The sequence below is a fragment of the Chrysoperla carnea genome, chromosome X (assembly GCF_905475395.1).
Source record: "Chrysoperla carnea chromosome X, inChrCarn1.1, whole genome shotgun sequence".
Classification (NCBI taxonomy): Eukaryota; Metazoa; Arthropoda; class Insecta; order Neuroptera; family Chrysopidae; genus Chrysoperla; species Chrysoperla carnea.
The window spans coordinates 18,966,425-18,993,796 of record NC_058342.1 but is presented as its reverse complement, the minus strand read 5'-3'; the positions used below and the strand labels follow the sequence as shown (position 1 = coordinate 18,993,796).

At 30.3% G+C, this 27,372-nt stretch overlaps 1 protein-coding gene across 1 annotated transcript in view; it reads left to right on the top strand.

The window, feature by feature from the left end:
- LOC123302573 (SUMO-activating enzyme subunit 2) overlaps positions 1 to 25,109 on the top strand; it is a 40,820-nt gene extending 15,711 nt beyond the window's left edge. The window contains exons 2-9 of the mRNA XM_044885548.1: positions 5,189 to 5,575; positions 6,685 to 6,839; positions 7,694 to 7,981; positions 8,723 to 8,814; positions 18,393 to 18,512; positions 19,876 to 20,271; positions 21,224 to 21,604; positions 23,861 to 25,109. Of these exons, the coding sequence (XP_044741483.1) occupies positions 5,189 to 5,575; positions 6,685 to 6,839; positions 7,694 to 7,981; positions 8,723 to 8,814; positions 18,393 to 18,512; positions 19,876 to 20,271; positions 21,224 to 21,604; positions 23,861 to 24,582 (2,541 nt within the window). The 3' untranslated portion in view covers positions 24,583 to 25,109. The remainder of the gene's footprint in view (positions 1 to 5,188; positions 5,576 to 6,684; positions 6,840 to 7,693; positions 7,982 to 8,722; positions 8,815 to 18,392; positions 18,513 to 19,875; positions 20,272 to 21,223; positions 21,605 to 23,860) is intronic.
- The last annotated feature ends 2,263 nt before the right edge of the window (positions 25,110 to 27,372 follow it).

Below are 27,372 nucleotides of genomic sequence, written 5' to 3'. Positions count from 1 at the left end.
TGAAACCACCTTTTGCAAGCAAAAAAAGTTGTGCTTCCTGCATAAAACGTAAAAAACTTTTCGGACTTTTTTCAGTTTTTGCAGTTCATTTCAAAAACTATGAGCTTTTGACATAATATATTAGTATCATTTTGAAATATACTAAATTTGAAACAATTGAAGCCGACCTACAATTCCGTATGTCTATAATAGTTTTTGAGATATGATGCTTGCAAAATTTCAGAAATGCTAAAATTTTGAGTTTTGCTTACGTTAAACCGTTAGAGATAGAATAAAAGTTCAAATATAAAAAATGTTCCTTATACCAAAATAGACAACTTTTGTTTGAAAATTTTATTCGTAAGCATCATTGTTTTTTCGAGCAAAGGCAACTTTAGTGTCTATTTTCTTCAAAAGTATAAAAGATAGAGTGATGAAAATATGTAGGTAGTTAAACATGCTAGCCTTACAAAAAATTTATCAAAAAAATAAATAAAAAAATTTCTCGAAAATTTTCGACAACTAGTATAAATGGCGACCGGAAGGTGATACAAAGATGCTTTTTTGAAATGTTATTTGGACACTTTAGGGAAGTGTGAAACTACGTTTTGCAAGCAAAAAAACTTGTGCTACCTGCGTAATACGTGAAAAACTGTTCGTTTTTTTTTTTAATTCAATTTAAAAACAATCGAATTTTTTTCGCAGATTAATACAAAAAGTAAGGGATTTTGACATTAGTTGAATCATATCATTTTGAAAGTATAAGAAACTTGAAACAATTGAAGCCAACCCCCCAGCTCCGTATATCTAATAGTTTTTGTGTTATGGCGCTTGAAAAATTCACCTGAAAAGTAATTACTTGTCATTTAAGCACAATCAGGGTCTGTAAACCATAATTCTCAAAAATGTTTTAAAAAAAATGACATGAAATTGGGGGCATTATGTGAAAAACAAAGTTGACTCATGGAGTGACACAGGTCGTTGGAAACTCGTTTGGGAATTGCGAAGCTTATCGTCAGAAGAACACATCGACAAACGTATAACTTTTGAAGAAAGCTTGTCATCTAAAGAAGAGTTGTTTCAAAAGATGGTTAACTGAGACCCTCAAAAAAGGGAAAATTTTCGAAGTATTTTCTAGAAAACTTTTTTTGATTTTTTTTCATAAATTGAGGTTTTTATGTTGAATCTACCTACAAATTTCCATCTCTCTATCTTTAATATTTTTGAGAAAATAGACCCAAAACCTCAACAGCACCATAACTCAAAAATTATCAGACATACGAAACTGTAGGTCGGCTTCAATTGTTTCAAATTTAGTATACTTTCAAAATGATACTAATATATTATGTCAAAAGCTCATAGTTTTTTAACTGAAGAATTAAATGACCCTAAGGGGTCCAAATAACATACCAAAAAAGTAGCTTTACATCGCGCTTTGCGATTTTAATGTAGGATTTAACTGGCGTATATAATAAGTTGATTATTGTTACAACAATTAAAAAAATTTACAAAAATTAAAATTAAAGTAATACAATAAAATTTATTTAATGTAGGATTTAACTGGCGTATATCATAAGTTGATTATTGTTACAACAATTAAAAAAATTTACAAAAATTAAAATTAAAGTAATAAAATAAAATTTATTTAATGTAGGATTTATATTATTGTATATTATATTATCTATATTATTGTTGCAACAATTAAAAAAATTTACAAAAATTAATATTAAAGTAATACAATAAAATTTATACAAAACATTACATTTTCATAAAAAAATTAATTACTCACTTTGATCAATTTTAAAACCAAATAGTTGAAAATAGCGGCTTATTATTGTTAAAAATTTTATCAAATTTAATTAATTTGGTATATATTTTAAATATTTGAAAATATATAAAAATTGATAATTAACTCTATAACTACCGACACTGTTTCTCTAGGAAGCTACTAGTGGTACTTCTTTGTACCGACGATTTTAATTCTCTGAAAAACTTATTAACAATGTTCATTTCTTGATGTTTTTGGTGGTACCTACTTTAAAGTTTCATATATTTGTATAAGGGTTGTGATTCAAAACTGGAAAAAGCCTGCAATAACAACATGTTTATTCTAATTGAAACTCATATTTCTGTTAAAAGTGTTAAAAGTGATAATTGCGTATTTTATATACAGTAAATTATAGAACATATTATTTATTTCGATTTTTTTTTTTTTTTTTTTATATATATATATAAGAAGAATTATTAATTTATTTTTGAAATTGAAAAATTTGAGTTTTATTGTTGCATAAATTCCTTAAGTACCCAAAAAATTTCCATTATTCCAATTGAATAAGAATAGTTTTAATGGAAAATAAAACTTAAAATTTACATAAATTTAAAAAAAAAAAAATTATAAATAAAGGAATATTTTAAATGAAGTAATATTTGAATATTGCCGCCACAATTTATCAAGTTGTTCCGCCATTCACACAATCGCGAAAAACCATCTAAAAATAAATATAATTAATTATACTGTACTGTAAATAATTTTATTGGCCCAAATGATAAAACCGTGTTTAATGTAATTTTCAAATAAATTAGATTAGTCTCCATGTAAATTATTATCAAATAACGTAAAAATGGTGAAAATTTATTTTTTTACCTTCTAAGTATACGCTTTGAAAAACTAATTAATAACATGAAAACTAATCAGTCCTAAATAATAAAATTATATTCCTAAATCTTCCCAAACGATTCCCAATTGAATAAGAATAGTTTTAATGAAAAATACAACTTAACATTTACATAAATTAAAAAAACAAAATTATTGTCAATGAAGTAACATTTGAATATTGCCGCCATTAATATAACCACAAAAAATCAACTAAAAAATAAATGTAATTAATAAATTAATTATACTTTCCCAAATGATGAAACCGTGATTAATATGATTCCCAAATTAATTAGATTAGTCTCCATGTAAATTATTATCAAATAACGTAAAAATGGTGAAAATTTATTTTTTTACCTTCTAAGTATACGCTTTGAAAAACTAATTAATTACATGAAAACTAATCAGTCCTAAATAATAAAATTATATTCCTAAATCTTCCCAAACGATTCCCAATTGAATAAGAATAGTTTTAATGAAAAATACAACTTAACATTTACATAAATTAAAAAAACAAAATTATTGTCAATGAAGTAACATTTGAATATTGCCGCCATTAATATAACCACAAAAAATCAACTAAAAAATAAATGTAATTAATAAATTAATTATACTTTCCCAAATGATGAAACCGTGATTAATATGATTCCCAAATTAATTAGATTAGTCTCCATGTAAATTATTATCAAATAACGTAAAAATGGTGAAAATTTATTTTTTTACCTTCTAAGTATACGCTTTGAAAAACTAATTAATTACATGAAAACTAATCAGTCCTAAATAATAAAATTATATTCCTAAATCTTCCCAAACGATTCCCAATTGAATAAGAATAGTTTTAATGAAAAATACAACTTAACATTTACATAAATTAAAAAAACAAAATTATTGTCAATGAAGTAACATTTGAATATTGCCGCCATTAATATAACCACAAAAAATCAACTAAAAAATAAATGTAATTAATAAATTAATTATACTTTCCCAAATGATGAAACCGTGATTAATATGATTCCCAAATTAATTAGATTAGTCTCCATGTAAATTATTATCAAATAACGTAAAAATGGTGAAAATTTATTTTTTTACCTTCTAAGTATACGCTTTGAAAAACTAATTAATTACATGAAAACTAATCAGTCCTAAATAATAAAATTATATTCCTAAATCTTCCCAAACGATTCCCAATTGAATAAGAATAGTTTTAATGAAAAATACAACTTAACATTTACATAAATTAAAAAAACAAAATTATTGTCAATGAAGTAACATTTGAATATTGCCGCCATTAATATAACCACAAAAAATCAACTAAAAAATAAATGTAATTAATTAATTAATTATACTTTCCCAAATTAATTAGATTAGTCTCCATGTAAATTATTATCAAATAACGTAAAAATGGTGAAAATTTATTTTTTTACCTTCTAAGTATACGCTTTGAAAAACTAATTAATTACATGAAAACTAATCAGTCCTAAATAATAAAATTATATTCCTAAATCTTCCCAAACGATTCCCAATTGAATAAGAATAGTTTTAATGAAAAATACAACTTAACATTTACATAAATTAAAAAAACAAAATTATTGTCAATGAAGTAACATTTGAATATTGCCGCCATTAATATAACCACAAAAAATCAACTAAAAAATAAATGTAATTAATAAATTAATTATACTTTCCCAAATGATGAAACCGTGATTAATATGATTCCCAAATTAATTAGATTAGTCTCCATGTAAATTATTATCAAATAACGTAAAAATGGTGAAAATTTATTTTTTTACCTTCTAAGTATACGCTTTGAAGAACTAATTAATTTAATGAAAACTAATCAGTCCTAAATAATAAAATTATATTCCTAAATCTTCCCAAATGATTTCCAATTGAATAAGAACAGTTTTAAGGCAAAATAAAACTTAACATTTACATAAATTATAAAATAAATTATTCAGTAATATTTGAATATTGGCGCCATACTGCTATATAACAATTAATGTACGGTTAATTAACATAACCTATCAATTAACTAAAAAATAGGTGTAATTAATTAATTATACATTCCCAAACTCTGAAACCGTGTTTATCGCACGGACGTATATGTTTATCGTAATTCCCAAATGATTTCCTTTCGAATAACATAAAAATTAAGTGGATTTAATTTCCTACCTGCTAACTATACGCTGAAAAAAGAATCATTAATTACAGGAAAACTAATAATTCCCAAATTCTAAAATTATATTCCCAAATCCTCCCAAACGATTCCCAAATGAATGGAAATAGTTTGAGTGAAAAATAACAATTTTACCTGCTAACTATACGGAGCTGAAATTATGTTGTATGAACGTAGCCATTGATACTAGGTGGCAAGGGAGACCTATCGATATTTTGCTACACATTCTGTACCGAGTTGAGAACAAACGAAGCTTCATACATGACGCATGTGCATGTTTTTCGTGAAATCAACAACTGCAATTGTTTTTTTCCAATAAAGATACCGAATTATAAGTATATACATTTTGTATAAACAATATTTATTAAATTAAATTTAAGAAAATGGGAGACAGTGGGTCGAGTGATCAAATAATGGATGAGGAATTCAGTGCCGAAAAATTATTGGATGAACAAATCCCCGGCGAAGAAGGACTTGGTGATGTGATCGATGAAAAAATTTTGGATGAATCGTTACTTGATGAAGATGATTTCAATTTTGAGGATTGTACCGAGCCAATTGTAGATTATTTCTTTTCTGAGGATCAATCAACCGCTGAAGATGAATTGGAACCTGAAGACTCTGAATTATTTGATCGTTTGGTTAAACAGGAAGATGAACTGAAAGAAGAAATTGTTAAACATAAAATTTTAGTAGTGGGTGCTGGTGGTATTGGATGTGAAGTATTAAAGGATATGGTACTGACAGGATTTACAGATATTGAAGTGGTATGTTCATAACCCTAAAATTTGTGAAACTTTATTATCGATCCTTTTTTGAAAATAGTATAATTATATTACCGGAAAAAATTTAAACTTAACGATAATAATTTAAGTGGGCATATTCTAATTTCTGGGAAAACTTATCGATTTGTTTATTATTTTTCCATAATTATAGTATTAGTACAGTTCCTTAATTGGACATACGGCTTCATTGCAGGAAAATCGGTGAAACGTAGTATGTCCACTTTTACTTTAATTTTTTTGGATGTATGTATGAAAACGTGCTATCATTAATGTTTTCGTCAAAATCCACTCTTTTTTACAAGGTAAAAATTGGTACTTGTGCCATGTCAATTTAATACATATGTCTCATCAGCCGGTTTTTCATATACTATAAAATTCATAGAAATAGTATAATGACATTAAATATCTACAAGAAAAAAAGTGTTTCATCTTTGAAATTTTCCATAGTTGTTGCTAGAACATTAGGGAAAAAAACCAATTTAAACCATTTTTTACGTAGATTACGAATCCGTTGGTGGGGATAGCGAAAAACAGTTTTTCTTTAATTAAGGAAAATATGCTCAATTTTCTTGGTCAATATTTTCAAGCCCAATAATGAATGAACGTATTAAGTTAATTAAAAATACGTCGTTATTTACCTTATTTAATAATAAGTATATGACGTATATGATAGAATTGGCGCGACTATACAATTGATGGATAGTGCGAAAGCCTAAAAAACTATTAATCCATGATAACTCGATTCCGATAAAAGCATGATAATCATCAAATCACACAGTGAGCTTAAGGGCCAAAAAAAACCTACAGACCCGTCATAGCTCGACCCCATTAAAGGCATGGCCAAACCATAGATCACAGGGTGAACGTAAGGGCCAAAAATCCCGCGGACCCGTGCTAACTAGACCCCATTACAAACATGACCAACCTGTCGCCGTAACGAATATCTAAAGAGTGAAAACGTTTTTAGACCTTCTAAAGGTCTGCCGATATTCGACTGTTTGTATTCAATGTATCATTCGATCTATAAATTTGTAATGGATTTGACATTTTACCATTTCAATTACTAATAAATTTCTTCTCTTTTGTTTTAGATTGATTTAGACACCATAGATGTCAGCAACTTAAATCGTCAATTTTTATTCCGACGTCAACACGTCTCCCAACCCAAAGCAACTGTTGCACGAGAAAGTGCGCTTGAATTTAATCCGAACGTAAAAATTAAGGCATATCATGATTCAATTTTCAGGTAAGGTTTTATTAATTGAATTAATTTAAGGAATTTTAATTAATATTAGGGGCGAAATTCAGTTTTCAAATTTATAAAGGTTTGCTGAAGGTTATCCGAATAATTATGTACCTTGAACATCTGTCGGTCCTTTCGAATGATTCTGGAATTCAGTATGTAGAACTTAATATTTTGAAACGGATTCCTAAGAGAGAAAACCAATTTTTCACGGATTTTTAATGTTTGTGTATTTCTACAACTCCTCCAAACATATTTTCGCGGTTTTAAAATTTTTGTCCAATTCTATAGACTAAATTGAGAAAATTTGGAAGACATTTGAAGTCAGAATTTAATAGTAAAACTCCAGGTGCAAATTGTTCGTATAAGGCAGGGGTAGCCATTCTATTATCTTTCCGTACGTGTTTTTAAAACGTCTTAAATTAATGACAACAAATATGAAAGACCAGGAGTCGATGAAAGACCATGTTTTTCGTATTTCATGAATTTTTCCATTAATAAAAAAAAAATATTGACCACGTTCGAGTTACTGCAGATAAAGTTTTTTATTTTGCAACTTTGTAAGTCTGCCATTTCCTTGCGCCACGATTAAATCTTCAGATACGCGCGTGTCGATATGTTAAAGGCTAATATTTGGCGAAGGTACTTAGGAAGGTCTAAGAAACAGCTCATTTGTTAATCTGGCGCACGTGAGTTACTCCCTAAATCTCCTCTTGGGTTCCCTATTGTGTCTATGTGCGTATACGAAACTTTCGCATGTTTTTCTAGATATTATGTCGTATCAATTAAGTACCTCGATTTGGGAAGTTCGAGACCAGAATTTTCTCTAATTAATTGTTAATATTTTTCATTTGCAGTGAACAATTCGGTGTTGGATATTTTGAACAATTCAAATTTGTTTTGAATGCATTGGATAATCGTGCAGCTCGTAATCATGTAAATCGATTATGTTTAGCAGCGAATATTCCATTAATAGAAACAGGAACATCTGGATATCATGGTCAAGTGGAAGTGATTATTAAAGGATTATCACAATGTTACGAATGTGAACCAAAACCTACACAAAAAACTTATCCTGGTTGTACAATTCGTAATACACCTTCAGAACCAGTCCATTGTATTGTTTGGGCCAAACATTTATTCAAGTAAATTTCAATTAAAAGTAAGGTTTCGTCACACAGAAAACAATATGTCTCCCCAATTACAGCATAAAGTGTCGTAAGCTGCCAAAAAACTACTATTTTTGGTTTGCTACGGAGTTTTTTTTTATATTTAGTTTAACTTTTGTTTTTTGATTTTGAACACGAATAACTTTTTTTCTAGCAATCGTAGCTTGTACTTTGACATATAAAGTTTTGAAGATAAAACGTAGGCCAGTACAACGACATCAAATTTCAAATTTGAATGAGTAGAACGCAAAATATAGGCCAAAACGTAAAAAAAGAAATTATCTAAGATGGCGGCGAAAGGGTTAATATCCCGAGTACGCAAAATCAGATTTAAGGTCTCCAAACAACCCCCTATCGAATGAATAAATAAAAAAATCTAGTGTCAAAACTTTTGTGTCACACCTCTACGATTTAAGTTAGTGCACTGTACTATGTAAGGAAAGAGATAATTTAATGGAGAGTGTTCTTAGATACGTTTCAAGTGCGAGTTTAGGGTACCCGAAAAATTTCTCGGGAGTTTTTTAAATTTTGTAAATGTCACTTGTTTAAGATTAAATCGATGGCTTAATAACAGTAAGTGAATTGATGGCCGTACAAACATAAGTCGTTTTGTGTTGCGTGGCCATATTATCGATTGTTTTTTGTGTGCAGAAATCTTAAAATAGTGTCAAACGTTCAAATGTATAATTATAAATCAAATTTTTTTCTTAATATTAGTCAATTGTTCGGAGAAGAAGATGCTGATAATGAGGTATCTCCAGATTCATCTGATCCAGAATTATACAAACCAGAAACACCACCAGACACAGGTTAGGATAATTTTATTCCATATTTTAATAATAATAATTAATTTATACTATATGATTTGAGATCTGTCGAGTTTGAGACATTTGCAGACTTGACCGATTTCTATAAAATAAATAAATTTTACTTGTCTTAATAGACATAGGCCTTAATAGATCGATTTTAAACAACAAAAAAACTTTTTTTTTAGTAAAATTTTATCGAAAAATTCGTGGTGCAAGAGCTGCATAAACTAAGCGAATTTTATCGTAAAAATGTTATACAAGCTAATCACGTTTTATCGAAAGTACACAAGATGCTGCACGAAAACTTGTTGTTTTGTGTTTGCTCCTAGGCATGGGGGGGGGGGGGGCTCAGATGAACGTGGGAGTCATCCTATTCAAAAAAGCTGTTTATTATGTGAAAACAGATACTTTCATACATTGGCCGAGAGAAAAACGCGCGTTTGCGTGGAGGCCTATTTTTCTATAATCTCCATTTCGATAGTTTCACATTCGTTTCAAGTCTACCCGTTTAGCTGTTGTTTTAGAACGACTATCGAATTTTCCTGGCTGATTACTTAAAGGGAAAGTGGAAAATTGCAAATTTACGTCGTAGGAGAAGTAATAGGGATTTTTTTATACCACCCAAAAACATTGAAGAGGTGCGGTTGGCAGTTATCTTTCGGCGCAAATTCTTCATGAGTGATCTCAGCTGTCAACTCTACTCGAACTGTGGTAATAGTTTCGAGAGTATACATTAATGATTCTTAATCCATTCACGACTTTTTATTGTATTTTCAAGTGCCTATTTTCGTATTTAAAAAAATTTGCTGGAATGAGACGACAAATTTCTAAATCCGGGTACTGATATATGCCATATTTTCGTTTAAGTTGACCTTTCAAATCAGCAAGTTTTCGTGCCGAATCTTGTACATAAAATTAACTGAATCTTAGTGATGGCCATTTTTGAAATCTATTAAATATACATTGTTGTGAAATGTCATCAATACAATAGCTGTAGCTTTCGTTAAAGAAGAAATTCGTTAAGTGTAAGAAACTAAAAAATTCGTTAATCTAAGAAACGAAAAAGTTCGATTTTGTCATTATTTATCAATTGTTATCTCGGAAACTGGATAGTTCATTGAAATGTTACATTTTTTTGGGATTAGCTATCTTAATTCATAGTTTTCAAAAAATTTCAACCGAAACCAAAAATCAATATCTCATGTAGGCATAGCCTTTGAAGGGCCGTAGCTCGGAAGGGAAGGGTTTTGAGGATTGAGTCCATAAAAACTTTTTATCAGCATGATCAACTATCTTAATCCATAGTTTAAAAAAAATTTTAACCAAAATTAATAATCAATGTGTTGTTTGCGGGCCTTTTTTATCTATTTTTTTAACAACTGTGTTATTTTTGTTTTTAAGACTAAAAGTTACAGAACCAAAGTTGTAGAGAATTTAATTTGTAACAAAGATTTTTTTAATTCTCTGTACGTCAAATAGTTTGCCTGATGTATGGGGATATGGGGACAAGGGTTGCGACCACACAAACATTGATTTAACTTAACACTAGGCTCCTCTTGGCAACCAAAAATTTTAAATTGGATCCTCTGACTTTGACAAGTTAAACCCAAAAAAGTGTAACATTTCTATGAGCTATATGTACTTTTTATTAAATACTTTTGTAAATGAAAAAAAGTACTAACCCTTTGTGTGCAAGGTCGATTTGCACTTGATTGATTTTTTTATTATTTGTCGTTTTAGCGACATTAGTAAAACACAAAACTGTCAAAATTTCATCTCTAACTATAGTCTTGTCAAAAAGTTCAAATTGGTGAAATATAGAAATATAGAGTTATAGAAATACGTGTTATAGATCGTTGGATTCGGAATGATGCCTAGAAAAATTTACCGGAAGCATTTTTTAGCACATAAGAAATTGCAAAAGTTATAAATACACAATTGAAAACAAACAATTGACTGAGTTAATTGTTGAAATACCATTTATAGATTGTGTTGATTACACATGTCACATGCATAACTGATATTCCCATATAATACATACTATATAATTTGCGCTCTCACGGGTAAACATTGATGTTTACGAAAAAATGTTTCAAACAAAAGTTGTTTATTTTTTTATAAGGAACATTTTTTATACTTAAGATCTTGTTCTATCTCTAACGGTTTACAAGATGGGTCCTAGGGATCCAAGACCCAATTGACCTATGTTGCTCATTTACGAACTCGACTTCACTTTTGATATCTTCTTTATTCGTTTTTGAGTTATCGTGTCGACAGAAAGACGGACGGACGGGCAGACAACCGGGATTGGACTAATTAGTATATGATTTTATGAACATCTTTACCAAAATTATGTTCGTAGCATCAATTACAAACTTGGGACTAAACTTAGTATACCTTGATATATTTCATATATACGTGGTGTATTAATGGAGATAGACTTCCGGAAGTGGGAATTTTGTATTGAAAATTTCCTCTTCTTTAAGAATTTTTTTTGAAATTTCTTAAATGTCAATAACTTATAAAATATTAGCGAAAAACGAAATACCTTTTTTTTCACCTTTGATTGTTTATAACTTTTGCAATTTTTATGTGCTAAAAACGTTTCTGATATATTTTCTAGACACCGTTCCGAGTCTAACGAGCTATTACACGTATTTTTACGAACATTATCTCTATATTTCACCAATTTGAACTTGTTAGCTAGACTACTAAATCGATCTATAACATTTATCAATATTACATCAAAATACAGAAACCTTGTCGTTTGAAAATACGGGATAGTCTGCATCAAATCCGGTAGTTCCGTTTTTGCAGGCTTCTTTATAATGTTGGTCTAATGAATAATCCAAGTTTGTGACCTCGAGCGCTGAACGCAACTTTGACAAAAATTGAAAAATCCGTGAAAATTTTGGATTTTAGCGATTATAATCCTAAATAACTAGTTTTTTTATGAATACTTTTCAGAACGTTTTTAAAGTAGACTAAATTTGCTACAATATGAGAACAGAATGAACTCTGTAGACCCAATACTTTTCAAGATAAATCTTTTCAAAATTTATCGGAGTAACTTTATACATCAGAGCTAACGTCAAATCCGGTAGTTCTGATTTTAAGCAGATTTGTTTATGATGTTGTCCCAATAAATAATCCAAGTTTGTGACCTCGAGCGTTGAACTCAACTTTGTCAAAAATCGAAAAAACCCGTGAAAATTTCGGTTTTTTTTCTGATACTGGCGATTATAACCCTAAACTGGTAGTTTTTTAAGTACCTTATCAAGATGTTTTTAAAGTAGATGAAATTTGATACAATACAGGACTAAAATTGTCTCTGGAGACCCAATAGTTTCCGAGATAAATCCTTTTAAAGTTTTTCATTTTTTCTAACTTCGTAATGAACAACACTAGCACACTCCTTCGAAGGTAAGTGGAACTACCTCCGGTTAGAGTAGTTCGAGTACCGTCTGAAATATTGCAAAAAATTACGAAGTTAGAAAAAATGATGTTTCTTAGTTAGAAAAACTATTGTTTCTCCAATGACGATTCTAGTCTGATATTGTAGCAAATTTAGTCTTCTTTAAAAACATCTTGAAAAAATACCTCAAAAACTACCCCTTTAGGGTTATAATCGCCAAAATCTGAAAAAAATCTGAAATTTTCTCGGGTTTTTTCGATTTTTGACAAAGTTGCGTTCGTCGCTTGAAATCACAAACTTGGATTATTCATTGGGATATCATAAACAAGTCTGTTAAAAATCAGAACTACCGGATTTGACATTAGCTCTGACGTATAAAGTTGCGTCGACAACTTTTTAAGGGATTTATCTCCAAAAGTATTGGGTCTACATAGTCCATTCTCGTCTCCTATTGTAGCGAATTCTACTTTAAAAACGTTCTGAAAAGGTTTTACAAAAAACTAGTCCTTTAGGATTATAACCGCCAAACTTGGATTATTCATTGGAATAACATCATGAACAAGTCTACGAAATCAGAACTACCGGATTTGATGCAGACTATAATGTATAAAGTTACTGTAATATCATTTATGGTACAGGAGCTCGCAACGTCGGCAAAACAAGAATTTTATTATGACTGATTTTATGATATGTTGTTCTTCTTGCTCTTTCAGTTAAAGCTTGGGCCATCTGGCTGACGGTAGTGGTTGCGTTTAGTATTGCGCAATCTAACTAAATGTACAGGTAATAATCCTAAATTTTAAAAGTATTTTAGTATGTAATTTTAGTATTATGTTATTTAAGTATACAAAAACCTAAAATTTAATAAATTAAAAAAAATTCAATAGAATTACATAAGATAATAATTTAAAAAAAAAAATGCTGACTGCTGCTGGATTCGAATTCGAAACTAGTAATCACTAAAATAATAAACCGCGGTTATCTAACACACATGAAAAAATATAACATAATAGATATATAATACTAATTTCATTAGCATTGCAATATTTTTCATAACTTTTTCGCTTTTATTCAAGGTTTAGCAACCGAATTAACGTCTGGCAAATTAATTTTAGGTTTTTGTGTACTTAAATAACATAATACTAAAATTCTTTTAAAATTTAAGATTATTACCTGTACATTTAAGGCTGCGCAGTACTAAACGCAACCACTACCGCCAGCCAGTTGGCCCAAGCTTTAACTGAAAGAGCAAGAAGAACAACATATCATAAAATCAGCCATAATAAAATTCTCTCTCGAAAACGTTGCGAGCTCCTATACTATTATGGCTCTAAAAATTATTGTAATACACCAACTACCTTAATTAAAAGTTTGTTTGAATTATTTTGTTTTAACTGTTTTAAGATGATGACTCAGATAATTATTGTGATCATGATCATGATCATCCTAAATACGAATATTTTATTGAATTTGCCTGTGTTGATCCAACTTACGGTAGATTAATTGTTATCAATAACTGAGTGTATTATTTTTGTCAATAAATGTTTTAAATACATACAAAAATATCGAGGGGCTAATGTCGGATGGGTGAATCCGTCAATTTACTGATTTTCAGATATTTTGTCGAGTCCATTCCATTTGTTAAGGAATACATTGTATCAAATTTTTATCGTCCAGCGAGTGATTATTCAAATGATAAAGCCCTGAAGCATGAGAAGATAGGAAAAAGCAAAAAAAAATGGGAAAAGTCGAAAAAACGATTTTTCGCATTTATAAAAAAAGCAAATCAATCTACAAAGTTAATTGAGAAACTTGTAGAGAATAAAAAACCTATCGAATGATATTCGTAGAGAGCACACTGTATGGTCGATCAACTGAGTCGATCATAGCGCTCGATACGGACAAAATTTAGTTAAATCATGCTCACATTCAGAATTAATATAAATTTTCAACCGGCTGTCTTGAAAAGTTATCTTTTGGCATGTACGCTCTTCTGGAATAAGGCCCTCGATGTATTTGTACACAGACACTAATTCAATATTAATACAATTCTTTTATTGAATTAGCTGTATGTTTTTTTATCTTGTATGTATAAGATTTCTCATAAGGATAGTATTCTTTCTATGTAGAAAATTTCTTATACTCCACTCTAAGGAATAAAATATCGCTGATTTTCATAAGTGAAAAAAAACAAAAATATCAATCCTGCCAAATTATAATTTTTAGCTTGTAAAAAAAAAATTTCATATTCGTAGAAAAATAAAATGGTAATTTCGGAAAAAATCTATATTTATGTACCACTAACAGTTAAGATGCGTTTACGAATGTCTAACAAATGATTCGCGTTATGGCAGTTTTACCTGTGACAACCGACGAATGAATGCTCCTTTTCATCTTTGCGTCGTCTCAAAGCATATCTTAACTCTACATTGCTCGAACATCGACGAAACAGTCTCTTGCTGTTTTGACATAATAAAATGTTCTCTGACTTGAAAAATAACTTGACTTAAACTACAAGATGATGAACAAAAGTTCCTTCGATTCCTGTTCACGGGTCTGAGATAGTGTAGCACTGAATAACAAATGGCTGCTCATCAGTCTTCCATTTCGAGACTTTGGACTGACTATTAAGAGACTGGCAATTTTACATCAAAAATATGCATACGCGTCTCCAGGAAGTCTTGGAATGACGAGACGGTAATACTCATTAAGTGTAAATATGAACTGCCTTTTTGCAACTTTTCTTTTTTTCCGTTGAATTCAATTAAACGATAAGCTACTTTGATAAGTAGTAAGTAAGGTCTTGAATTTTCTTTTAAATTATAGAAAAATGTTCATATTTTACGAAATTTTTTTTCCAAGTATACAAATGTTTGGAGAAAGAGCCCATAGAGCCTAGAGAGAGATTGTGATACCATATATGTGTTTTAACACCTTTCCGCTGATAATTTCATTAATCAGCTCCTCAATTTCAGAGGCTGAGTGTACCTCCTTCCTTCATGCATATACAATGCACTTACACCAGTCGATCACAACTATTAATTAAATTAATTTTGTTGCGACGGCGGGAATCGAACCCACTACCCTATGCATACTGCGGACGGAATTGGTTATGCATTAACCAACTGAGCTAATAAGGCGACTGACGTTGAGTTAGATAAAAAATTTTTTCCGATAATTTTCGCGTCGATTGTTTTTTTACTTTTTATTCGAAAAACGAATTCTAGATTTCTTCTTGAGACCGAAATTACCTTTGAAACTGTATGCATGTATATGTTAAGTGTATACCTTTTATGTTGATTGTATCCCCACTTTTATATCGTGTGTTTCATACCACCCGTACAACCAAGTCCAAAATATTTCGTTGAATGTGAACCTTAAAATCTATTAGTAAATTGACGATGTCGAATTTTTTCAGCTTTATTTTCCCACCTCCATTGTTTTTGTTTTTTACCTTGGTCTCCGATGCCATTTTTTCGAAAATTCGACAGAAATCGAATACCAAAACATATTGTCGTAAAATTTCGAGTAGATTTTTACGTTAAAAATTTTTAGTTTCAATTTTAAATCATTCTCTCCCTGCTTGTTATCAACTATAAACTCATCTGAAAAAAATATTTTGGTAAGAAACAAAAGCTGAAAACGTTCGAAAAAGATCGGATATGGTCAATTTACTAACCATAAACAATGTTATTGTTTGATGTTATCGCTTTCAAACGGGAGAAGGGCAGGGATATTTATCGTTACTATTGTTTGATGTTATCTATTTAAAGAAAATTGAAAATTTTGTTTAATTATTCAGCTTTCGATATTTCGAAATCCAAGGCAGATATCGAACAATTTGAATCTTATTTTTCGTCTAGATTTATGAAGTTGTAACAAAATTCATCATCAAAGTTGAAAATAATATAGAAATAATTTCAACACTAAATCTACCCTGCTCTTACATCCCTTATATGGATGGAGACACGGTTTTTTCTTTTCATTGCTTTTATGTTTCCTTTTTTTTTTTTTAATTTATTTTCATTCATTTCAATAAAAATTATCAAAAACTTTCAAAATATGCCGTTTTTTGAGATTTCTCCATAAGAGCCAATTTATTTTATATTGATTTTCTATGACTTTTACACGGATACCTATGCTGAAATTTTAACCACATATTCTTTGAGTAAAAGTCTGCCAATAAAAAAATTTTGAGCCTTTAAATCAAACATTGTTGTCATGCTCATACATCCTTAAATTGTAACTTTTGATATTTTTATTATCTGTAAAATCACTAATCATGAACATAGATGTTGCCATCAAACACATAATCTATATGTTTTATGTACGGAAGCCTGAATGGCTCACTGTCAATTTATGAGAAAGTGGCGCTACACTACCTTATTTTTTAAATTTGTACTACCCATAAGTATAAAATCAACTTCACTAGTTCACTTTCAACAAGTGCACTTATGACTTGTGGCATTATGGAAACGAATCTTTTTGTAGATGTCAATCGATGATGACTATCCTTTAATTATACACTACCGAAACTGTCTGAAACTATTAATAATTATATGCCCGGATTTAATAATAATATGATAATGTTTATAATTTGTTTTATGTAGTTAGTTAAAAATTTTCTTTAGTATTACTTATAAAATATGATGCTTTAATTGTTGATGGTTTTTTTTTTTTTGCATCTGCACATTTCTAATTTCTAACCTTTAAAAGTATTATTAAGTGTTTATTATGACGTTCAATTAGAAATCTGCACATGACAAAATACCGGCATCTTCAAAAAGGTTCGTTTCCATAATGCCACAAGTCACAAGTGCACTTGTTGAAAGGGAACTAGTGACTTTTTTAAAAGTGACAGTAAGCCATTTAGGCTTCCATAGTTATGTACTACACTTTGCAAAAAAAAAAAAAAAAGCGACACTCCATTGAAAATACACAATATTTGCAGTTATGAACTTTTTTATACTTGGTCCTATTGGACTAGATCAGTATTCATCTTATTTCTCTAGCCTGTTTTTTCCTATCTATACGATATTTTCTTTATTCCTTTATCAAATTACATGATTTATCCCTAATTTTCAAGCCAATTGTGCCAGCTACTGGCATAAAATAGGCTCACAGTCTAAAAATTTACCGCTTAGGAAAACCGGTTTAAATAATTTTGTCAATTAGTTTTGTTAATTATATAATTTGTATATCATATACAGTGTGGCGCATTTAAGATGAAGACACCCTCATATTTTTTAATGTGATAGGTCACATTTTTTAAGATACTAAACCGAAATCAGAACTTTAAACTCAGCCTACTACAAATTGACTAGTAGGGCCGATTCTTAATATTTGACCTTGCGTCAGAGACGGTTAGAGATAAAAAAAAAATTACTTGGAATATTTTTTTATAACCATATCGATTTTCACAACAAAATTCGCATTTTTAATTTCTCGACTATCGCTCGTGAGAGCTTTTTTATCAAAACGATCTGAAAAACATTTTAGGAGCGGTTAGAAAAAGCACAAAAAGAAATTTTCCTAGTCATATACTATAACTATAATATATGCGTAGTTTTAATCGCCCGTGGCTTGAAAATTGCTCGTTAAAAAATTTTGTGGCCGTGAGAGCTTTTGATCAGAACGATACGAAGAACATTTTTGGTGCGGTTTGAAAAAGTTTCACGGAAAGAAATTTTCCTATCTAATCGTGCGAGATCCTTTAATTGGCTTTGTTCACAAGGGAGTTCCTCGACTCTTTGAGGACCTTCGAACTTGGCTCCACGTCACAGAAAATAACATTACATGAATTGTAAGAAAACTTAAAAGAATACATAAAAAAATTAATTAAACTAAAGAACGTAATTTAGGGGAGTTTTTCAAATTTTCCGAGGATTAACAATAAAAAAATTGAAGTTAATAACTTCGAATACTTTTTACCATCTTTTCTAGCATCGAGTCTTAGATTATCTTCGAGTAGCGCATCTTGGAGCTGACTTCTTTCTTTACCTTTAAAATAAGCTTCGGTAGAGGCCGATCTTCAAAAGAACCAAGCATAACAAAGCAAATATTGTTTATTTAACGAAAAGAAAATGCTGCTTTTTTTGCGAAGTGTATTTTTGTCTTATTTCTGAGGTGAAAACATAAAAATAATGAATGGGTATTTTTTTAGTACCAGGCCCAGGAAGTTCAAGTGAACCAGCACCAAAACGAATGCGAATTCAAACATTTAAATTGAACACAGTAGAATGTAGTCCTAGTACAAACGAAGTAATAGAAAGATTATCTAAAGGTATGTATATTAATTTAAGTTTTCAAATTACATTTTTAGCTTTAGGTTAATCGCAAAACAACCAATTCTGATTTTGATATCGACAAAAATCCTAAATGTTACTTTTTAGGCGTAGACTACTGAAATACGTCGAAAGTTAATAACGAACGATCTAATAACACAGTAAGTTGTGTACTGTGGTCCGGGATCAGATCGCGAAATTACTTGTCTCATAAGAGGGACCATCTCTTAAGTATGGCAATACAAACAATAAAAAGAATCATTAATTTTATTTCAAAATCGGTGCAAAAATCACTCAACAAACATACAAGAAAAAGCCCTCGTTTTTATGGGACCACCTCTGAGATACAACCTATCAAATAAAAAAAAAAATCTCCACAAAAAAGTAATAATTGGCGGCATAACAAAGATGTACTTACTCCCTTCTTTTTTGAAGTTGGTTAATTAAATTATATAAGACCACCTCTGAAGTACGATCTTAGTCCATGGGAAAGTTACATTTGGGGGTGTAAAAGTCAGATGACGCTATTTTATTCTTTGTTTGTCAAGAGGCGGTGTTAGTGTATAGTTAAATTCATGTTTTTGGGGTCACAAATCTTGTCCTGCGACCGTCATATTGTAAGAAAAGGTTTGAATGGTTTCTACGACAGTACTATGTCGGGTAAACTATTCGTCGCTTACAAAATTTTGAAAAAAAATTTTTTGTTGCAAGTTAAATTCTCTACAACGTTTCTCTACAATCCGCTTTTTTTTTCAAATGCTTATATCTCAAAAACGACGAGGCTAGGTAAAAAAATATCAGGGTTCAAAAAATACTGAAAATTGTCAAAAATATAAAATCCAATTGTATTTTTAAAGGTTAAATAAAAAGATTGTGGTGTCCGGAAGTAGGGTACTTCCGCCCCACTTTATGACGGTAATTCGAAAAATCACAATTTCACATGAAGATGATTTTGTTGAGTATACTTAGACAAACATTTGCTCTCACAACTCCCATAAAAATCCATTTTCGAGGAGTTTTTCCTGGGTCAGACTTTTTTCGGTAAAGTGATTTTAAGGATATACTACCTTAAACGTTTGAGACACAGTAGGGCCACGATAATCCCAACGCCTCTGTAATCCGAACGAGCCCATTGCTCGCAAATGCTTCAGTCTCATAGAGTATCACAGTTCACCGCCATTTTGTGCATTTATCTAACCATTTTTAATTCACTTTCAATTATAAAAAAGCTGTTTAATTTCAATGAACAGGGTGAAAATTTTGAGAGTTTGAATTATCAAGATCCTACTGTAATAACAAAAACATGGAAAATACACAAAAAATTTTTTTTACATATTTTTATGAATATTCTTAAATTTACAGATCCAGATTGTAAACCTGCAGATCTTTTACGTATTGTACGCGATGCTGAAGCATGGAGACTTCCTAATGTTCCTCCCGTTGTATTTCAATCACCAGAATCTCCCGACGAAGACTCAAAAGCATCAAAGGAAAATATACCACCACGTGAATACAGAGAAGAAGCTAATAGAAGCGATAGCAAAACAAATGAGAATAGTGAAAATATTCAACCAGATGGAAATGTTAAACGAACTTCAACTCGTGAATGGGCTCGTGAAGGTGGATTTTCACCAGAGTTATTACATAAAAAATTCTTTGTTGATGATATTGAATATTTGTTATCAATGAAAACCTTATGGAAAACACGTCGGCCACCAACACCTAGTCAAATTAATATTTCGGAATTACCCGACGATGGTAAGTATTATTAACATATTTTTATTTTTATTAACACGCCAGCACTCTCGTTTATGAGCATTTTGCTCCCGCTCGATTTAAAACATAAAAAAATAAAAAATTTTTATTTTATCTGTTTTGGAATTATGATTTTTCCAGATTTTTTCAACCTATCTACAGGTTTTAAAAATACTTTTTTGTTTTCAAGCCCTTCAGAAATTGTGAGAATTTCTCTCTTCACGAGATGTAAGCAAAAAATACTATCTTTGAAAATTTTCGGACATTATTCAAATTCGTACTCAGTAAATTAAATAATATTTAACGCGCGAAATATTTGACGCATGTACAGAACGCCCGAGCCAATCTCTCATCACGGGACTAAATATTACCGAATGGATTACGAGAGTGCTTACGGGTTGACAAACTCCGAATACCAATTAATACTTTGAATACTACAATTAACTTACGCAATCGATTAAAAACAGCTTAGTAAGCATTTAACCCTTCGAGAGTCCTGCAACTTTTAATTTTTTGATATTGAACGCATTTCAAAGCTGTAATATACAATAATGGGTAAAAGTTCGACAACCATCAAATTACTTTCAAACATTTCTAGATAAAGGGCTGATATGAGTTCAAGAGGACTATAATACACAGCTTGCTTAAAGGAGACAGTTTAAAAAGAAAAGAGGGGGTCGAAAAATGGTTAGAGTTTTTCAAATCAAATACAATGAATTTTTCGCGAGATCATTTAAAATTAGATTTAAAAATATTTCTTTTAGTTTGATAAATATTGAATAATGCTCTTTTCCTAGGAACTTTTTCAAACAATTTCAAACGAATTTTATTTCCTAAAGATATCTTTCCGCAGTTTTTTCTTCGCAAATATTTTTCCCTGGAATCTTTAATATCAACACCATTAATATTCGATCAACTAGCGTTTAATTAACCAAAAAATTTAATTATTTTTCAGTAAATGCAGGATATGAAGGTCTCGATCGTACAATGAAAGTATGGACATGGCCCATGTGTACAAAAGTATTCGCTGACAGTCTAAAAATATTAGCTGAACGTTATACAAAATTAGAAGCTGGTGATTATTTAACATGGGATAAGGACGATGATGTTGCACTAGATTTTGTTACAGCATGTGCAAATATACGATCGTATATCTTTGGTATACCATCAAAGAGTCGTTTTGATGTAAAAGCAATCGCTGGTAATATTATACCAGCAATTGCAACAACTAATGCAATTGTATCTGGTATTGCTATTTTCAATTCATTGAATATTCTGAAAAACAACTTAACGAAAATTACAACGGTACATCTTCGTAAATATCCAAATCCAAATGGTTAGTACAATAAAATTATTTATCTTAATACAAAGTCGAAATTATGAGAAGCCGAAAAAGGTGTACAGTAGAAACGCGGTAACCGACCCGTGTCTAATCCAGCGCCCCTTGTAATCCAACATACTTATAACAATAATTACAATGCAGTTTTTATTATAAATACAAAAATATTTGGCACCTAGCGTTAGAAAATGGTTTAAATCTTATAACTTGGATAAGATGTAATTTGTCGGATTACAAGACTACGGGAGGTCAGTGACAGTACTATTGACCGACAAATTTGATAGTTCTACACTGGCTTGCAAAATGTTTGTCGGATTACCACGGTTCCACTGTATTTTGATAGCATTTTCGTTTTTAAGATAGTACGAGCGCCAAGGCATTTTTTAGTGTCCGACCGAAGCTTCGGCTTCGGTCAAACATTCGGCTTCGGCCTGAATTCAGTTCTAAATGTTATTATTTTGAAATAAATTTCAAGGTAATTTTTTTAATCATCTTTAGATTGACTTCTAGATCAACTTCTAGAGATCAACTTTAATATTAAAGTTTTAAAATCATGTTTTTAAACCTTCGGCTTCGGCCGAAGGTTGTGGTGATACCCGATTAATCAGCTTCGGCCAAAAATCGACCTTCGGTCGGACACTAGCATTTTTAGACTTTGGGTTGATTTTATTTGTACCTTATTTTCAACTTTGATAATGAATTTTGTTAACTTCATGAATGTAGACGAAAAATAAGAATAAAAATTTTTGATATCTGCCTTGGTTTTCGAAATATCGAAAGCTTAGTAATTAAACAAAATTTTCAATTTTCGATATTTTGAAAATAAATCCAGATTTCGAAAAATTTTATTCTCACTTTTCGACTTATATTGTCAAGCTATAACATAATCCACCATTAAAAATGAAAATATTTATTTTTTTAAATTTTTGTTCCCACTACCGTGCTCATACATCCTTAATTAGTCGAGCACAACGGTTTTTTTTTTTTTTATTTCAATAATTTATTAAGGTTTTAACTTTAATTTAAAAAGTTTTTTTTTTAATTTCCACCGACTAGTTTTCTCATAAGACCAGTCTAAAATATGCTTACTTGTGAAATCATTTACTTATTTAAATAATCGGGCAACCTCGCCTAAAATTTTCATAATTGATTTAGACTTAGTCCAACTTCATGTTAAAAAAAAAAAGTCAATCCTTTTATTAATTTATTAATAATTTCCCTGGCGTTTGTACATCCTTAAAAATAAACTGAATTTTGCCATTTAGTAAAGAATGGTAAAATCTATTTTTCTTAATATTCACAATTGACAAAGTTTAAAATTACATAAATTTATTGATTCATTTCTCACTATTGCGCATGGAAAGACCACATTTTTTCAAAGTTGCAAATTAATGGATCTTCCTATTGCTCAGAAAGTTGATTTCATTTCCCTTACACACAGATAGAACATTCATGCTGCGCATGAATGAACCTCCTTATTCTCGATTCTTTTGTAAATTTGATGCTAATCAGCGTATAATAAAATAATCAAATATTTTTAGGATGTATAGAAATAAAAATAATAGTTTTGTAGGTGTTTTCCTCTATTTTCGGGGTGGAGAAAGCTGATTTTATTTACCATGCACACAGATAGAACTTATTGTCCATAGCTGCTCATGAATGAACCTCATTATTCTCGATTTTTCTGTAAATGTAAAGTTAATCAGCGTAGAATTAAATAATAAAATATTTTTAGGATGTATAGAAATAAAAATAATAGTTTTTTAGGTGTTTTTCTCTATTTTCCGGGTGGAGTTTCATTTGTTGCGATGAGGAAATTTAAGTTTAATGAATTTTCCCTTAAATTTAGAGGTGTGCAAATTTAAAAAAATAGGATTGGAAGTTGACAATTCCAAAAGGCACTTCTTCAACACAAATTGAATTTCATACAAATTTCCAACGCTCAATCTGGAGGGGCTATAAAAGAACAAAGCTCTAAGAATTTCGATAAAAGTGGCTCCAAACTGAATAGATCTTCTTAAATCATAACTACGAACACTGTCGACCAAGTTTACCCTTCAAGTAAACAAAATTAAATCAAAATCGATTCATTCGTTTGGAAGCTACGATGCTACAGACTCGTCTCGCTTCTTTAGTCGTTATTAATTAAATTTCGTTACTATTTGATTGTTTCAACATTTGTTTTTCTCGAAAAATCTCAACTTTGTACAAATAAGTCAACCGTTGTCTAAAACAATTATTTTTATATTTTAGGTGAATTATTTTTACCAGAAAAAAATATTATACCACCGAATCCAGAATGTTATGTATGTGCTTCACAAAACGAGGTAATTGTAGATGTAGATGTGAATCGTATGACTGTCGAAGAATTCGAAAAATCGGTATTAAAAGAAGCTTTAAAATTGGGAGCACCTGATGTGGCAATCCCATCAAAACAATTAATCTTAATATCATCCGAAGAAGGTGAAACTGAAGCAAACAACAAGAAAACTTTAATTGAAATGGGTGTAACAAATGGATCAATTTTACATGCGGATGATTTTGATTCCGATAATAAATTTAGTATTATAATTCGGCATTCAGCACGAATGAACTTGGATGAACCATTATTTACAATTAAGAATTTGGTGCAAGCGAAAGTTCCGGAAGTTAAAGCACCGGAACAGAAGAGTGATAATGAACCAAAAGAGAGTGATAATGAACCAAAACCGGGATGTAGTAAAGATGTGGATTCAGGAGCAGTTGCAGTTGCACAAGATGACGATGACGATGCTATTATGTGTATTGATGATGTAGAAGTAGAAGAGAAAGAAGTGCCCAAAACAAATGGAAAAAGTACAGATCCTTCACAAATTAAAAGTAGTACGAAACTCCAGGCAGTTGGAAAACATAAATTAGATGATGATTTACCGACGACTACAAATCCAACAAAAAAACTAAAAGCAGATGATTCAACCAGTAATTCGAAACCATGATTTTTTAGTTTATGCAACATAATATAAAAACATTTAAAAAAAAAAAAAAAACTTCTAAGACCTTAATATTATTTTGTCGCCAAAATAATTGTACCACAATCGAATTGTATTTTTTTAAAAAGTAGATTCATCCAGATTAAGCCTTGAAGAAAGCAAAAACTGCTGGAATTGTAAGCACTCGGAAAATTATCTCAAACTTTATACAGCTTGGCATTGAGTAACCAGTCGAGCAAAAGGGGCGCCAAAGTAAATATTTCGTTTCAAACTTTTGACTGATAGGCACATGTGTAAAAAACTAAAGGCAGCCATATATTTTGATACTGTGGTTATCTGTGAAAGTTCATACAAAATACCTTCCGCACTTACACTCCGCCAATACCTTCAGTTTTAACATCGACAGTCGAGAAATCTACTAAGCAAATTAATTTGAGATCTTTTTCGTGCGTTTTAGCATATCTAGCCTTTTTTTCTTCAAAACTTAATCTGGATTTATAAATATTAACGAAGATAATAAAATTTCGATTTTTGCACCAATTTCCTAGATCAGTTTTTTGTATTTTTAAAATACGTATTTTCGACTACCAAGTAGTCATTCTCAATAAGAATTAGCTAGTGACCACTCTTATTATGAATGTTACTGTTTGCTAATTTGGTGGCGGACTGCACGTGCACGTATTTTAAAAATACAAAAAACTGATCTAGGAAATTGGGGCAAAAATCGAAATTTATTTAATCTGGATTGAATTTTTATTTTTTAATCGTTAAAAATACGACAAAAATTAAACTCAGCGTTTAAATCAAGTGTGGAACCAATCATTTGGCGACTTCAAAAATCTAAATCAATAGTGTTTGGTTTATTAAATTTTTTATACTTTAAATTAAAATTTTTTGAGATGAAATTCTTTTGATTGGAATTTAAAAAAAATTCGATTGCTAAATTTCTTATACTTTGAATTAAAATTTTTTGAGATGAAATCCTTTTACTTGGAATTTAAAAAAAAAGAATTAAGGCTCATTGATAAAGTTTATATCATTTTACGAGACTTACTTGAATTTCGAAACCAAGTTTTACTCATTTTTCCTTCGCAGGAAAACTTTGTTTCGTAAAGTATAATATTTCAAGTAAGCGTCCAGTACTTAAATGGCTTTCGGATAAATCTTCTGAAATCATGGGTTGCGATAATTTTTTACACAAACTTTTAAAAATTCAAATTTTCGAGAAAAGGGGATCCAAGTTTTTCGGGAGCGTATATCTGGAATAATATTCACCTTAAGAGAATTTCAGTGCAAGACTTATTCTATTATAAAGACCTACAAAATTCAGTGAATGAAAACAAAGTTTCTTCTCTCATTTTTACTCACGAGAATAATTTTTTCGCCCTTCTATGTGTTTTCTTCTCAGGGAAATATTACACCAGATATATGCTCGCGAACACTAATCCAGGCTAAACACAATGGTTTCAGAAATTTTGTCCGAAAGACCCATTTGAACTTATTTGATAAATTCATATTTTTTTCTAAAATTATTTAGCCTGCAACGAATCATGCTTACGTGCAGCAAATAATGCCATCCCTACTTATCTCAAGAACTTAAAATTCAGGGTACAAACCTGTTTACTCCAAATTGTATTAAATGTTTGTATAATAAATTATTAAAAAAATAAAGTGTATTAAATGTCGTCAAAAACGATTCTCTATTCTTGAGGTGCAAGAATAGAAAACTTACTCAAACACAATGTCTCATATTAAAAAATTCTAGTTCGATATTAAAGTCAAATTTTACAATGACACGTGCAACAGATTTTGAGTGCTGAGAATAGTATTCAATGTTAATTGAAGATTATGGTATACTTTGAGACGATGAGATAAATTAAGAAAGTTACCTACGCTAAATTTGGTGTTGAGTAAGCATGAGCTCATTTTAATCTGTCAATTGTATCATTGAAAATAAGGCTTTAAATGGCAGCACAAAAAGAAAATTTTCATAATTAAAAACGTATACACACAATTCAACATTTTTTGTATTATATTTAAAAACGTATATCAAAAATACTTGAAAGTGAGATGAATAAGCAGGCCTGGATTTAGAAATTTTCCACCCTTATGTAGTTACGAAAATTTTCGCTCCCTTCCCCCTCAAAACTTCCTCAATGGTGGAATAATCGATCATCAATGTTCAGTAATAATGTCAGAGGTTATGTTTTTCACTGTAGGAGGAAATAAGATAATTTTCGATATAGAAAATTATTCAGAATTAGATCAATATTTAAATTTGTATGAATCGATTCCTTTCTCGATCCAAGAATTTTCCACTTATAATGTTGGTACGTGTGCCAACGAAATAGGCCAAAAATTTGCCGGCCTTCAGTTCTTACTGCCTTAGGCACGTGCCTACTTTGCCTGTATGATAAATATGGGTCTGCGAATAAGTACACATGCTGCAAATTAGGGCTGACTTACATACCGATACAAATTCTAAGGCACTTGTAGACGTGCTAGAAAGAGAACCACCCCAAAATAACGATTATCTGTTCTACAGAAGCTAGAACCCCGGAAAATTTGAAAAACTTCTCTAATATACCCCTTTTCTTCTATATATACTACAGAGAGGCGGTTTTGTGCATTTGGTGGAAAATTTCTTCAAACTAATGAGGTTATTCGATAAAATTTAATTTTTTCAACAACCGGAATATCTAAATATTATTATATCACATTTTTTTAAATTATGGAATTGTGAGTATATTTTTCATATACTGTGGATAAAAATACGAATTATAATATCGATCTTTT